Raw genomic sequence first — 17,283 nt, 5'->3', positions numbered from 1 at the left:
AAAAAAAAATTTGAATTTTTTTTAATGACAAATTAGCAGCTGATTTTTTCGTCAATAAATTCATTAGTAAAATTGATGGCAATTTGCACAAGACTTTTAGCAATGGATTACCTACAGATTTTATTCCATCAATAAAATTCATAGGTGATTCGTCGATAAAAGTATTCTAAAATTTTCATCAATATTTCATTAGTAATCCATTAGTAATTAGCGACGAAAAAATTCCTTTGATAAAAATCCATTGCCAATAACAGTTTTTTTGGTAGTGTCATTATAAATTGTATAGGTATTACATAATGTGTTTATTATTTTTAGAAATGGAATTTTCTTAAGAAAACATGACATGTACCAAGATTAGGAATGTATTTTATTTTAATTTTTAAAATTATTTATTTTAATATTTTTATATAATAAAAATTTATGTATAATAAAATTTTTTAGATAAAAGACAAATTAAATTTTCAATTGATAGAACGTAAAATTACATTCAATTTATGAAAGCACCTATGGAAGATTATTCTAAGCAAAAAAAATAGATGAAAGATTGATTGGATATGCATAACTTTATTTTTTTATATGACGAAGAAGGTTAGTGTTATACAATGTTTTAATGAAAAATATACAAATGTATTGATTTCAAATTTCTTTAGGATTAATATAAAACTCTTTTATTTGGAGAAAAATTATGTACTCTTTTATTTTCTCTTTTATATCAATGACAAATATTCACTGTTATATCAAAATTTTTAATGTTACCATATTAGGTAATATTTATTCAAAAGAATTAAAATTCATCAAATTAATTGTCACTTTACATCTAAAATAAAAAATTATTATAAATTATAATTTAACTAAATTTAAAAGTGATTTAAAGGTATTTATTAGCAAAATTAATTCGATAAATCTTTATTTAATTGTGCATTTAGTATTTCAATTATTTTGAATTTTTTCTTTTTATAATTTCAAATTGGATTTTAGATTTAGGATCAACTGCCAACTAGGTTAAGTCAAATTTTATCATCTACTTTTATTTATAGTGTACTAAATTATTCACTTATGCACCTGAATAATTTTGACTTAATAATTGACACATTCCTTTCTTCGTTTAAAAAATTAGAATCATAGCATTATAAATTCAAATGAAAAAAAGAAGTATATTCAATTACTTAGAATTGCAATTTCACTTTAAAAATATTTTTAAAATTAATTAACTAATTCAATCACAAAGACAATAAAAACAAACCATTAAAGATGATGGGAAAAAACTTAAATAAAGAACTTTTAAATTGTTATAGAAGATGAATAACTAATATTAGATTTTGATTAGATTACTATTTCAATTCATATTTTATTATGTTCAATCATTTCGGGTTTTAAATAACTACTAAGTTATTAACTTTTTAAAATCAATTGAAATCGAGCATAGTTACTTTATTTTTATAATTATGTGTATTATATTATTTTTAAATAAATTAAAAATTAAAATGAGTAAGAAATTTATTTTTATTCTATATAAGTTTTAAATTATTTCAAGTTTGAGTTGATTAATCAATGTTATTTTAGTTATACTTTTATGACACTAGTAATAAATTGCAAAATAAAATGAAAACACAACAAAATAATAATTTAAATGCAAAAGTGATGGAGATTTTAATGATAATTTTAGAAAAAAAAAATCCTTATACCAAGTTTTACAGAGATTAAAGGATATATCTTTTTTTGAGGTTTTGAAATTCGTATTACAAAAATGTTAATTTAAATCAACGAGTTTATAATCATTCTTTTGTTAATCAAGTTTTTGCTATATGAGTTGAGCGAAAAATTCAAAATTTTCATAAAAGATCATATCATAGTTCAAATCCACTCATGAAGACAATATAAAGTTAAATATTATTTAGGTTGTTATGTTCCCATACAATATTTTTTACTTTTTTCAAATGGAGAAGTTAATTGTCATCAAATTATTAAAAGAGTCATTTTGAGTGATAATAATAAGAATGACGCAACAATTAAAAATATATTATATTTTCGTTTATTAGAAGAAATTTTTTATGAAAAGTATGAAATATTCTTTATTTTTTCCAAACTGAGAAGTTGATTGGTATCGAAATATATATAAAAAAAAGTTATTTTGAATTACAATAATAAGAATGAAGTAATAAATAAAAATATACCATCTTTTCATTTAATAGAAAAAAAAATTTTTATAGCGAATGCAAAAGTAATTATTGTAAATTTAATATTTTTAAAAATTGTTGTCTATTTAATTTTTATAAATTTTATTTATTAAATTTATTCCCATTACTTTTATCGTATATATAACAAATTTTTTACCCAAATGTGTATATTTAAAACTAGAAATATAAGGCAAAGTTTATCACTTTCATTAATGCAGAACACTTCAAAATTTTCAATCTTTTATATGCAATTGTACTTCCTTAATAGGTATGAAAACACAATAACTAATAATTCAATCAAATCATTAATAAAGCTTATCTTAAATATATACTATTTTATCATGACTTAAAAAATTTGAAGAATATCTTAAAAATATTGACTTAATATATTGTATATATTTATTTAATTTTACTTGCATTAGTGTAAAAATTATTATTTTAAATTATTATTATATGTTAGAATACGGATAGTAAATTAAAAGCATTTATTCATACTTTTCAAGCTATTTAAACTTAAACTTTTTCTTCTTTCATTCTCTACCTTACAAATTACATTATCTAAGATACATTATGGTTACTTTATTTTTTTATATACACAAATTAATGATAATATAATAGCAAATAATTAATAACTTAATAATTAATAATTGAAAGCTTAAATTATTCAATATAACTTAATAGTAATCATTAATAATTTAACAATAAATAAATGATAATTTAATAGTAAATAATTGATTTTTTTAGTAAATTTATAATAATATAATAATAGATGTATAATACCTTAATGGTTAATTAATTATAATATAGTTGTAAATGCATAATAACATATTACTAAATTAAAGATAACTTAAAAAAAAAGGTGATAACTTACTAGTTAATTATTGATAACTTAGTAATAAATCAATAATAATTTAATAGTAAATTATTAATAATTTAATAGTAAATCAGTTTCAATTTAGTAATAATTAATTAACAATAATAAATCGTAAATAATTTAATAGTAAATCATAATAAATTAGTAATAAATAATTTATAATTTAGTAGTTATTCATTAAAAACTAAAAATTAAATCAGCATAACTTAATAGTATGTCATTGATTAATTAGTGATAACTTAATAATAAGTCATACATAATTTAATATAAATTAGTAATAACTTGATAGTGAATCATAGATAATTTAGTTGTAAATCAGTGATAATTTGTACTAAATAATTAAAAATTAAGTAGTAAATTAATGATAACATAATACTAAATATGTAAAAATATAATTGTAAATCATTGATAATTTAATAATAAATTAATAACTTAGAAATAAATCATTAATAATATAATAGTAAATTACTAATAAAAATATAATTGTAAATCATTGATAATTTAATAATAAATTAATAACTTAGAAATAAATCATTAATAACATAATAGTAAATTACTAATAACTTAGTTATAAATTAGTGACAATTTAGTTGTAAATTAGTTAACCATTAATAACATTTTAGTAAATAATTGGTAAGTTAGTAGTAAATAATTTACAACTTTATAATAAATCATTTATAACTTAGTGATAAATCACCAATAATTTAATAGAAATCATTTATAACTTAATGATAAATCATTCATAGCTTAATGACAAATCATTCATAAATTAGAAATAAAATCATTAATAACTTAGTAGTTAATAACTAATAACTTAATTGCTAATTATTGAAAACTTTTTTTATACTTGAAGTTGCTAAGGATTGAACCATAGTTACTAGTAAAAACGAAGTCAAAACTTTCATTTGAGAACTAAGATAAACTTACAACGAACCTATCCAATAAAATAAATTAGTGAAAAAATTCTAAACTTGAAATAGAACAATAATGTTATTATATAAAAAGAAAATTATCTCATATATTATTAGTGGATTTTTTAAATTCCATGTTTTATAATTATAAATGTATAACAACATATTAGTAAATCAATTATAGGTTATTAAAAAATAAATGATAATTTAATAGTTAATCATTGATAACTTGATAATAAATAAATGATAACTTAATAGTAAATTAGTAATAACTTAATAGTAAATCAGTTTCAATTTAGTAGTAGTAAATCATTAATTATTTAATAGTAAATTAGTGATAATTTAGTAATTAATCATTGGAAACTTAAAAATATAGTAGTTAATAATCAATAACTTAATAGTAAATTATAGATAATTTAATATAAATTAGTTATAACTTGATAATTAATCATGGCAAATTTAGTAATAAATTTTTGATAATTTTGTAGAAAATAATTAAAAAAACTAAGTTGTAAATCAATAATAATATAATAGTAAATGCATAATAACATAATAGTAAATTATTAATAATTTATATGTAAATTTTTTATAACTTAATAATAAATTACTAATAACTTAATTGTAAATCAGTTACAATTTAGTAGTATATTAGTTAATCATTGATAATTTTATAGTAAATTATTGATAAATTAATAGTAAATAATTTATAACTTTATAACAAATCATCAGTAACTTAGTAGTAAATTAAATCATTTATAACTTAGTAGTAAATAATTCATAAATTAGTAAAAAATCAATAATAATTTAGTAGTAAATCATTGATAATTTAATAATATATAATTGATAAATTAATAGTAAATCGCTAATAACATAATAATAAATTAATGATAACTTAATTATCAATCATTGATAAATTTTTTTTATATTTAAAGTTGTAAGGAATTGAAACTTAATTAGTAGTGAAAATGAAGTTAAAATTTTCATCTTGGGAGATTATGATAAATTTATTATGAACCTATTCAATAAAAAATTTAGTTAAAAAATTATAAATTTAAATAAAAAAATAATGTTATTATATAAAAAGAAATTATATTGTAATTGAACCCATAGTTTTTTATGAAAATTTATTATTAAATATATAATGACACAATTTTTATCAATGATTATTAAACATATATTTTAAGTTACCAAAAGGATAATTACTAAAATTACATCAAGAGTTTATTAAAATTTTATCAATGATTACCAAAATTATATTATAAGTTACCAAACTAATATCATAGGTTGACAAAATTGTATAGAAGGTTATCAAAATTTTATTAAAAATTATCAAAATCAAAATTATATAAAAAAATTATCAAATTTTACTTGTATTACACTAAAATCGAAATTAATTTATTAGTATTTATCATTATTATCATAGTATAAAAAATTATGTAATGAAATAAACTTTTAGAGATAAAAATTACAACACTAGTATACAGAAGATTATGTTGTATGAAAGCTATTTAGAATGTCTTTTGACTAGTGTTATTGCTACCTAGTTTTTCAGTTGTTCCATGAGCCACCACTAAATTTGCATGATGTCAACTTCTTGCTTGAGTCCTTATCTGTTGAGTTATATTTTTGCCACCAGAAGGGACGATGACTGAGTAAACCATGACTCACATTTTTGTTGACTTAAAATTTTGAAACTAAAAAGACTACTATTAATGGAAGATATTTCTTACAAGTTATACCACAAAAGATCCATAACTACCCAAAACTGCCTTGAGATTACAGCAAAAGCTGTCAGAAAAAATCACAACAGAATATACTAAAGGTAACTTTTTTATATACATACAAACACCTTAAATGAGGCCGGACCTTTCACTACCTGGCATCTAGCATTGTAACTGTGACTTGGTTCACAGTGCACGATTCATCTTGCTTACTGGTAGATGAATCAGTTTCAAGTGTATTTCTTCCTAGGCAAAAACCAGGGGTTTTGGGCTGGGACATTGTTGCAGTGTCACTATTCAACATCAAAACCACGGTTGACATACTTGGCCTGTCTTCTGCACGCTCTTGCACACACAAAAGGCCAACCTGTATGCACCTAAGTACTTCATGTGCTTGGTAGGTATCACCTGCTGTTGAATCTATTAACTCCAATCCCTTCCCTTCTTTCCATGATCTCCAAGCCTGCAATAATGTGGATCCAATTCAAAATGATTCAGTGACATGACTAGCTCTCGCTAGTGATTAAGAGTATAAGCATCAGTAGAAATATGATGTGATACTCCGCTTACATGGCCAAGAAGGTTGAGTTCACTGTTTGAGTGATAAAATCCTCTATTCTTCTTGCCACTGACAACCTCCAACACCAGAACACCAAAGCTAAAAACATCTGATTTTGCTGAGAAGAGACCATCCATTGCATATTCAGGTGACATATAACCACTGCATGTCACAGGAAATTAGGAAGAGAAACTTTTGTATTTACAGTTTCAAGCAAGTAGAGAAATCGAGTATACAGTACTTACTAAGTTCCAACTATTTTCTTAGTATTTGCCTCTGCTTGATCACCGCCAAAAATTCTAGCCATGCCAAAGTCTGAAATTTTTGGGTTCATTTCTCCGTCAAGCAAAATGTTGCTTGCTTTGAGATCTCTATGGATGATCCTAAATCTGGAATCCTGGTGAAGATACAAAATTCCTCGAGCAATACCACAAATAATGTTGAAGCGCCTTTGCCAATTTAGTAAGGAGCTTCTTGCTTTATCTAGAACAAGTTTTCAACTACCATAAATGCCTTGAATTTAGAATTGTTACCTTAATCAAATTTCTTATCTCAAGAGAACCAATTGAGTTCATTAAGTTGTGAGAGGGACTAACTGAATAAAACAGAATCCAAGCTTCTGTGTTCCATGTACTCGTAGACTAGCATCTTCTCATCCATCTCACTGCAGCAACCAAGAAGGCGAACAAGATTCCTATGTTGAAGCCTTGCAATCAATCTAACCTCATTCTTGAATTCTTCAGTCCCTTGCCCAGAGTTCCTTGAGAGCCTTTTTACAGCTATTTGTTGACCCTCAACCAACCTACCCTGGCATTAGCACACATATTTTCAGGGTTAGATTTTTATGCTTCTGTGGCTATTTGCATGCAATAGTATGTTTGAATCATTGAATTTACCTTGTATACGCAGCCAAAACCACCTTGTCCAAGTTTATTTTCATCAGAAAAGTTGTTTGTAGCTGTTGCGATGGTGTCAAAATCAAACAACGTTAATTCTAGTTCATCAGGTTGACTTTCCCCCGAGTACTCCTTACTTGATATAATCACTTCATTCAATAGCAAATCTTGGCTTCTTTCAAGAGGACCTGAAGAATCAAAAGACAAATCTTTGACACCTGAAAAATAAAATGCAGGGATAACTACATTCACTTGCTCATCCAGACTCCAATTACCTTTCATTTGTATTTTTCCTCTTCTTTTCACTGCCTTCCTCTTCCATATGACATAGGCTATCAGTCCTAAAAGCAAAACGCCAGCAACCACTGTAATGCCTATAATTAGAGTAGTTGTGTTCCCACCATTTTCTGAAAAAACCAGAGTTAATCAGTACTCGTTTTAGCCATTATATTAAGACTTTTTATGCAAAGTCAACGATGTTCGTAAGCTGAAGTCCTACCCTATTTTACTTTCACAAGTCACACAAATGGAGTTACTAGAAGAGTTCAGACTTGAGAAAATTCTCTCCAAATTCCTGAGCTATGTGGACAAAAAAAATTAGTTGAGCTAAGCTCAATTGTCGCTATATGATAGTATTATTGCAATTGCACTTCGAGTTGACTGGCTGTAGCTGTACCTTTATAAGCTACAAACCAATGAACATGAAACCACTTAAAACATGCTACAATGCTGCATCAGTCACAAGTTCAAAACCACAGCACTTCGGAGTTTTCCAATTTTTTATGTTGCTACTATTACATTATGGGCCATAGCCCATAAACCCCAGGACAGACAAGAAATTAGAATTTCCAAACTGAGACCAGTAGTATTCTATCTTCCTAAAAGAGATGATACGCTACCATTAGGCAAAGGCTATGGTCAGGAATTTTCTCAGCATGTCAATGATCAAAGTTTAAGGGATAAGTTCTTTTTAGTATGTGAAATTACAATGGCTGTGGCGCCGTATTAGAGAGGTGAAAAACATTGAGTAGACGCATATAAAATGGAAATGACAAACACACATTACACACAACAACAGCAACATAAACCGTATCGGCTGGCTCTGCCAGGAGAATGGTTCCCAGTGTGAATGACCAGCTTGGCTAGGCTATTTGCCGCCAACCATTATTCTGCTAGGTCACCTTCCACCCAGCCCAAGCAATGAATTATGCAAAGTTGCAAACCATGAATGGGATAGCGACCGTCCTTGTTACAGAACCAGTAATTACTATGGCTTCACCAAGCATAACGCCAAAGTTGTTTTGCCTAAACCTAAAGTCTACCTACCCATTCCAAAGCAGCATTTTCAATGCATTCACTGAAAACTGTTTAAAAAGATGAAAATCCTCTGTCGCAATGATACCCAACCCACCAGCAAACAAAAAGTTTTCTTCCGGAAGATAATATGATTGGTTGGGAACCTATTTCTAGGATAATGTCGCTGACAGCTGAGAAGATAAATCAAAATTCAATAGTCCTCTCACATCCACCTGTCCCAAGCTAAAGAGGGTCTTTGACAAGGACAGTTTCTTAGACCAGTGGCACTTACTTAGTTTATGCGATTTGAGCCTAAATATTACACCGCTTAAAGTGGATTATGACCCCAAGGGCCTATTAACTATCTTATATGGACCTAATTTTTTCCTAAATTTCAACAGATCCTACCCCTAGTGGGGTAAAGGAAAAAGAAAGTGCCAAAGTGGATCATTAGGTACCGAACCTTAAAAGCCTAGAATTTTTTTAACCCGGTAGCATACAAATTTGACTTGTCATAGTTGATTTGTTCATTAATTTATTGACTGGAAAAGTACTAATGGCAAAGTTAATTGGCTCGAATCCATGAAAAAAAAACCTCATTATGCAATATGCTTTACTTAATAAGAACTAGGCTAAAGGCCTGTAAACCAGCATGCTAAGATTTGATACGCTTTTGTTTTTTTTTACTCTAAGGCCTTGTAATCCTTTCTAAAGTTGAACAGACTTTTTTTATCAAAAAGAAAAAAAAAATAGAAAAAGAAAAAACTTCCCAACTGGACCCACAGAATTATTGTCCTGCCCAAAATATTGAAATACTAGTTATAGACTAATGGACTATTAACACTATAATTTTTTTTTTTTGATAAGTATTAACACTATAATTGCTTACATTTTAACTTTCAGAAAGCGAAAATGAAAAGAACCACAAAACAATGTCGGCTCCCAGTTAACGTACCAAAGTCAAATCATTGGTTCACTTTGTGGAACCATTCAAGACTCTAGTATCTCTACTAACAGTCTACGAGGACTGTTTGGTGGGGAGTGGGGACAGTGTAAACGGTAACATCTTTTGAGCAATGCATTATGTCACGGAACCAATCAGAAAGAGGAGTCCAGCTACCTTCACTCCAAAACTCGGACTTTAACCCATGGCAGACAACCTTTTCACCATTTAATTCATGTTAGAATTGAAATAACAATGATCTGAATTCTGAAACACGTGGCTTAAAAAATATTGACTAACCATCAACTTATCGCAGTCGCCTGTGATGTATAGCTAGTCTTGCCAAAAGGAAAACATTTCAAGAGTTTGCACCTCTAGAATTTTAGGGTTAGTTAAGCTCCATACCAAACACTTTCTGGCATTCAATGTTTCCATACCTCTTTTTGGTTTTTCTTGGGTTAAGATAATGTTTCCAAGGTTGGTTCAACTAATGTTAGCCTCAAGTCCTCAACCTCTAACATAGGGGATCCCCTGTTCTAATTGACTCAATTCAACCCAGTCAGATTATGGATAGTTTCAACCAGTCAGGTTATGGATAGTTAGTTATAATGAAAACAATCCAAGTGAAGATTATTAAAGAGAGGGAATTTCGAAACGCACCTAGATCAGAAGCTGCCAATCTAACAAAGAGATCTTGTCCACCATCTGTATATTGCCTCAAATCAATCAGGTCAGCAGTCCAAATGACACAGCCTGTGCCTCCATTTCGAATATCGGAGTTAGAATAAGCCGTGCAAGAACAGTTCCTGGTGCACAAAGCTTCACAGTCCTTAATATTCATAGTCCTGTCCACATATGAAGTCGTACTTTCTGGTAGCTTCATATTTGTTAAGTGCAAGAATTTGTCTTTGGTGCAATTTAAATCTGTCTTTCTAATACACCCATCAGACCCATCCCTTAAATTCCATGTTTGCTGATTCTTTGGACTGAACCCTTTTGGACACTTACAAACTGGAGATGCATTGCTGTCACATATACCATATGGACCGCACTCCCCGTAATTGTCACACTGGTCCTTTGGTGCGTACCAAAATGGATTCCATTGATTGGTATCGGGAATCCATGTTAATCTTTGAAGAGTCCCAGTTGGATTAACTATCAACCTGGAAAGCAAGTTTTTGTTTGCTATAGAAAATGAATAATATACCTCATCTTGGTTGGTGACAAAGTTGAAGGTGATATAATCAATAGGTTTCATTTCCGGGACACCGCTAAACCTTAGACCGTTCCATGGACCGCTTCTGTATTTTCTCTCTTGCTTGTTCCACAAGAATATTTCAGGAAATCCACGATAATCTAGCTTGAACGAGAAATCCCCTGATGAAGGGTCTCCTATAGCTCTCCAAGATGTTAAGAACCGGTTAAAACCTGCACTTAGATCCCACCCTAGCTTCATATCTGGTAACAACGTATCTGTAGGATAATCAAAGCTTTGCCAAAGGTAGTTATTGGTCTCATTATTGGTGTTTGCTTCTCTTACAACCAAATTTCCAGAGTCTAACAGCTGCGCAACAGGATTTTCACCCTTTGTTATATTCGATGACCATACAAGATTCTGTCCTTGGTCAAGAAGAAAGAGGTTTCCATCCTCCAACTTGAAAATACCAGACGAGTTTGCAAGTGGGTTGTCTCGATTGGCAACCCACACGTAGGTTCTGTCAGGAATGTTCTTGTACCATATCCCTACGTACCATTCCCCTGGATGTTCTAGGGTGAAGAATCCAAGCTCGAAAACATCACCTGGGGAGACAAGAGTTTGGTTATGTATGATAGACTGAGTGGCAGTTAAGGTGTCTGCCGATATGGAAATTGTTGGGAAGATGGTTAGGAAAATGAAGAACAAAAGGAAGTTACAAAAATGGTGATTTGTTATAGTTCTCATTCTTTAATTTGGCTCTGGGAGTTTCTCTCTCAAAACAAAATGGTGTAGTTGGTTTGTTCATTTTGACGACATTTGGTATTGTTTGATAAGAGAGAATGCTTGACTCTGCTGTCTCCGCTTGCGTTTCTTTTTTCTTTTCGTTTCTTTTTTGAATTTGGCATTGAAAAGAAGCAACCAAAATAGAAAATGATGGGCCTGATTTGGGCTTGTACATGTGTTTCACTTGGTCAAATACTGAAAACAGGAAGATCACCTAACTATATATCTTTTTATATATTTATGAAGAATGAATTTGCTCTTCGGCTCTGTTTTCCCTGGTATTTGTTGTTGGAATGGGCAGTTCACATTCACAAAGTAAACATATAATTCACACGCGGGAAACAAGATGATGTTGCTGGGCTTGTTATGGCCTCAGAAAGGGACATTTCTTGGACAGAGCTGTACCCGCCTACCAAATGACCTGGCAAGGTTTATAGAATTCGTGGTCGTTGTGTGAAACTCTTGTTTGCACGTTAACCCATGGAAAATCTCTTCATACCAACCGTTATGGATTCTGCCTTATTTTTGGTCAGACTTCAGACCTCAACCTGGCTTTTCTGTTTGTTTGTATATTGACTTGACCACCTTCTCTCAGTTCATTTCAAAGTCACTGTATCTTAATCAAAGTCAATTTATTGGTTGATTCTTTTATTTGAAGGTGGCTTAGCCACATTTTCCTTTAAGAACAATGAAAAAAAATACATCAGCCCGTTTTTCGATTAGATACCATGGCTTATTTATCAGCAATGACGAATCCCCCTTGAAAATTGTTCTCCTTTGCGTTAAATTTATTGTACCGGACAAGATTGTCTGATTTATTATACAGTTTAAGACAAGTTCAGACTGAAACTTTTTTTATAATACCATAATACCACACCAAACGTAAGTAAAAAATGTTTAGGATCTTTATTAATCCAAATTTTTTTATATTTAATTTAGAGCCCAAATCATTTGTTTGTTATTCTTGATGTGAAATTTGGAAAACTTTTTGTGGTAGAAAGGGAGGTATTGATTTTCTTTTAATTTTTTTTTTTAGACGGGTGTTCCACTCTGTTTCTTCATTTGTATTGACGGTATGACGGCATTTGATATTTCTATATACTGTAGTTTGTAGACACAGTCAAAAGTTTCTCTTTCCAGGAACTAAAATATGACTTTGATTGAACAATAAAAATGACTTGATTTGCTTGTTAGTACTTGGCACCCAAATTCAATGATTCTAGTATGATTTAATCAAATTGAATCAGTACTTAAACAAACACATGGCCCAACTTTCACAGAAATAGCCCATTTTAGTCTAAAATGGGCCTAACTTAAACAAAAGAAAACAAAAGGCCCAAAGGCTTATATGTTCTCTTCCTTATGTTCTGGAAGGGTGGTATGGGCTTTAGTAAGTGGTATCATTCTGCTTTATTTTTAAGTTAAAAGTTTGTGGTTGGTCTTTACGGAGGAGCTTATTTACTATAAAAGCAGAAATTGGATGTTTGTTTTTTTAAATTTTAAGAATTATAAGTTATGTGAGAAGCAAATTTGAACTTTTAAACGAAGTTATAAAATAAAATTTCTTCAAGAAGTACTAATTTTTATAAGAAATATTTAATAAAAAATTTTATATCCTTACTTTACTTTTTAATAATTTACAACTTTATAATGAGAATTAAACTTCTCATAATTTTTCTATTTTCTCCATTTTTATTGAACATATTTATTTTTATTATAATTAGCAAATATCTCTGTAATTTATTTATTTTTCACCTAAATACTTATGATTTAATTAATAAATTTGCCTATTTTATTCTTTATTTATTAAAAATGTATAAAAATACTATCAAATATGTTTTCAACATTCTACAACAATTATATATTAAATTTGCCGGACACTATTTTACCTTATTTATAAGGTACTTTTAGAATAGTGTTACTGCGACCGTACTTCTTATAAAAGTGTCAGCTAGACTAAACATATTAAATATGAAGTATTAAATATGAAGAGGAAATTTCATGAGTATTCAATTAGAGAAATTATTAATTATATTAATAATAAAAATTTAAAATTTTATAAACGAAGTTAAAATAGTGATATATTTGAATTAAGATATATTTGAAAAAAATTAAAAAATTAATTAAAAATAAAAATATAATAAATATTCATCTCTTAACATTGTTTATGAAATTAAAAATTTATGTAATTATTCAATAAAACATTATTAGAGACACTTTTTTTAAAAAAATTAGAGACTGTTTTAAAAAAATATTATTAGTATCTGGAAACAGGGGAAATTAAAGAGAAATTTACTTGTGTTCAATTTGACATTAATAAGCGAAAATGGTTTAATATACCTCAAATATATTAGGGACTGAAATGAGATATTTATTTTTTAAAATTTTATAAACTGCCCTTGACCCCATCTACCGTCTACTCCATCTACGATACTTACCTTACCCACGGGAGGGCATTAGGCCACGAATCCACGTCACTTCCCCGTGCGAAGCTGAGCTAAACTCAGTTGGCAAATTTTTTTTTTTTAATCCTGAAGTCATTGACTCATTATATTATATACTCCTTCTGTCTTTTTTTTTTTTTTCATATTTTTTAGAATGTTTTAAAATTATAATATTTAAAATTTTTATTTTTTTATATTTTAAAATTATATTTTATGATTTTTTTTATTTTTGACAGTAAAAATAATAAAACTTTAATTTTATAAAAAAAAAATTAATATTTAATATTAAATATATTAAAATCAAAATATATTTTTAAATTTCGTGAAATTAATATATGATAAATATTTTGAAATGAATGGAGAATTAATTTTGTACATCTCTTTTCCTATATTTCAACTTTTTTTTTTTTAATTTCATTTTTTATTTAATAAATACTTTTTTATATTTTAAATTTTTGTGTGTTCCATAAGAGGTGATATATGTCAATTTTTTAATTTTTTTAATTTTTAATAAATATTTTTGTCCTAAATGATGTCACGAGTTAATCATTTTTTTTTCATTTTTCTGACTTTTTCTTATATTTAATAATATTTTTTAAAATATTTTTAGTAGTTAATTTTTATGTTCATATAATATTATTGATTAAAATTATTTTTTTATTTTTTTAAAATTTTATTTTTAGTAATTAAATAATTTTATTAAAAAAATGGTTTTACTTGAAGTGTTGACGTAGTAACGAATTTATTTTTTCAACTTTTTCTTAGTTTTAGTTTTTTTTTTTTAATTTTTTCTTTTTTTAAATCCATGATAAAAAATTTTCAAGGAAAATTTATTATTACTAATATTACATGACAGCTCAATTTTTTTTTCTTTTTTTCTTTTTTAATTAGATCAATTAATAAAAAGCAAACAAATTTGTACATATGACATCCTATTTTGTTTTATTTTTCTTTTGTCTTTTGGTTTTTTTGTTTTTAATTTTTTAATTAGATAAATTTTACAATAAAATTAATTGATAAATAAATTTTTTAAGAAAAATGTCAATGAAGGAATGGATAACAAAATAACATGTGAATCCAATAGGTGCATCTTTCAATTTGAGATCATTTTGAGATTTTTCTTTTTTTTGGAAATTGATGCCAAGTCAAAGGCGGATTAAAGGTGTTTCGTCTTGTCTCAAATTTGTATAATTATATTTTTAACTATTTATTTAATTTTATATTTATATATATTATATAAATAAATTTATTATTTAATGTCTTAATTTAATAAAAAGTATATATAACAAAAACAAATTAAGTTTTATATCTTATATCCATGTCAATTGTATGAAATGCCAAAAAAGAAAAAAAATAATGTGAAGTTGTAATTTTGAATTGGGGACGATAATGGCTAGTAAATAAATGGATATATGTTATTATCCAATTTGTTTGTGTTAGATTCAAATAATTATAAACAAATAATTAATGGATTCGGATAAGAAATTATCATCTTTGATGGATTCGAAACAGAATAATATCTCCTAGATATCTAATATCTAAATATGTTTAAATTTTAATGAATAATAATGTATATCCAAATTTATATACAAATCCTTTACCCATTTACATACGTAAAATGTATAAAATTTTATGTTTGTTTTTGGTTTCAAACCTTAAAAAATAATTTTTATTTATTATTAATTAAGAGTTAACTTGAATTTTAATTAAATTCTTATTTATTTTATATTTTGACAAAAAATTTAAATAAACAAATATTTTAATGGATACAAATATTGAGACAAATAATGCATATTTAAACGGATTTAGATTTAGATAATGATATTTAATTTAAACATATATTTAAAAAGATTTAAATATTATAAATATTAAATAAATTCGAATACGGATATCTTAGAAATAACAGATATCCATTCTGTCGCTATTCTTATTTTGAATCTTCTTACATCATTCATTTTTATCACAAACAACATTTTCATTTTCTTCTTTAACCCTCGTATCATTTTTTATTATTTGCATCCATATCTTTAGTGATTAACCCCTAGAAATTTTGGTTTCTCTCAAATCTAGAAGCTCATTTCTTCTAATATTAATAAAAATAATATTTTTATATACAATTAAGATGTAATCTAAATATTCGTTTGTCAATTCATCCATTACATAAATTTTTATATGTTGACATTTGTTTAACTCTCATTTAAGGTGAATTTATGGCACTTTATTTTTCCTTTTTTTTGTTATTTTTTAATTTTAATTTTTAATCTATATAAATTTTGTAAAAAATACCTACTGGATGTGTCCGCGTGATACTCTAATTTATTTATTTTTTATTTTTTTTAATTAGATAAACTTTACAACAAAAGTAATGATGGGTATGAATGGTAAAAAAATTCATATCCGATTCTTTTCGGTTTGACCCGATCCAATTGAGGGACAATTTATTTTCTTTATTTTTTTTACTTTTTGTGTTTTTATATTTTTGTTTATTATTTTAATTAGATAAATTTTATAAAAAGATAATACTAATGGAAGTGCCTGTATAACATCCCATTCGTTTATTTCCTTTCTTTTTTTGTATTTTTAATTGGATAAGCTTTACAACAAAATGAACCAGTTGATAGGATAACAAAACAACCAATTTCTAATAGATTTCGATTCGTTCCAATTTGATATATATATTTTCGTAAAAAAAAAGTATCGAGTTGAGTCAGGTAAGTTTTTTAAAGAAAAGCAATGACAGGTCAAAAATTGATTTAGGATAGTTTTTCCTAAACCATTTTGTGGTATATATAAAAGTTTATATTTTATTTTCTATTTAATTTTATATTTATATATGTTTTATATTAATAAGTTATTATTAATTGATAGAGATACCAAACTAATACATATCCCATAAGTTTCAATCCATTTTAATATGATAAGAGTCATTTTTTTAAAATTGAGATAAAATTGAAACGAGTCAAGTTTTTTTAAGAAAAAGAAGATGATTGGGTTGAAAATGTATTTAAGATACTCTAATCTAACTCATTTTGAGATATATAAAAAAATATATTTTATTGTTAATTTAATTTAATTTATATATTTATATATATATGTATTTATATTCATAAAGTTATAATTTGATACTTTAAGAAGTTAATATTTCAAGCTTCCCAGGGGTATTTATGTGACACTTTTTATAAGCTCCATTTTTTTAAACTCTTTTACATTTTCATTTTTATAAGTACTTAAATTTGTTTGAAATGATTTGAATTTGTTCAACTTTTTTATTTAATTTGGACATTTTGATTTGTGCGCTTTAATTGGATATATCTTATTGGTCTCATTTAAGCTTTATTGTTTTAAATTATTTTTTTATGTGTTAAGGTTAATTCTATTTGGGTTGATTCAAATTAAGTCAAGTTCAAGATCAAATTTTAAAGTTCAAAATTTGAAAATTCACTATTTGATTTTAAGGCCTAATTAATTAAAATTTGATTAA

At 26.6% G+C, this 17,283-nt stretch overlaps 1 protein-coding gene across 1 annotated transcript; it reads right to left on the bottom strand.

The window, feature by feature from the left end:
• Positions 1 to 5,477: 5,477 nt before the first annotated feature.
• Positions 5,478 to 11,630, bottom strand: LOC111275126 (receptor-like serine/threonine-protein kinase SD1-8). Its single transcript, XM_022860285.2, has 7 exons — positions 10,038 to 11,630; positions 7,414 to 7,545; positions 7,139 to 7,326; positions 6,839 to 7,049; positions 6,488 to 6,725; positions 6,254 to 6,404; positions 5,478 to 6,146 (listed from the first exon to the last, which is right to left on the bottom strand). Exons 1-7 carry the CDS (start codon positions 11,317 to 11,319, stop codon positions 5,835 to 5,837), a joined length of 2,514 nt encoding a protein of 837 aa, XP_022716020.1. The 5' UTR covers positions 11,320 to 11,630; the 3' UTR covers positions 5,478 to 5,834.
• Between the last annotated feature and the right edge of the window lie 5,653 nt (positions 11,631 to 17,283).

The sequence above is a fragment of the Durio zibethinus genome, chromosome 26, assembly GCF_047325235.1.
Source record: "Durio zibethinus cultivar Kanyao isolate XHJ-2024 chromosome 26, ASM4732523v1, whole genome shotgun sequence".
In the NCBI taxonomy this organism is placed as follows: domain Eukaryota; kingdom Viridiplantae; phylum Streptophyta; class Magnoliopsida; order Malvales; family Malvaceae; genus Durio; species Durio zibethinus.
Note: the sequence above shows the minus strand (reverse complement) of the source record. Positions and strands in the feature narration are given on the sequence as shown.

Bases quoted from the DNA above. Each gene is read 5' to 3' on its own strand.
- LOC111275126 (XM_022860285.2), bottom strand. From the start codon at position 11,319: ATGAGAACTATAACAAATCACCATTTTTGTAACTTCCTTTTGTTCTTC. The intron at 7,050-7,138 runs GTAAATTCAATG...TGCTAATGCCAG, and splicing joins GTTTTGGCTGCGTATACAAG to GGTAGGTTGGTTGAGGGTCA. The intron at 6,147-6,253 runs GTAAGCGGAGTA...ACATTATTGCAG, and splicing joins AACTCAACCTTCTTGGCCAT to GCTTGGAGATCATGGAAAGA.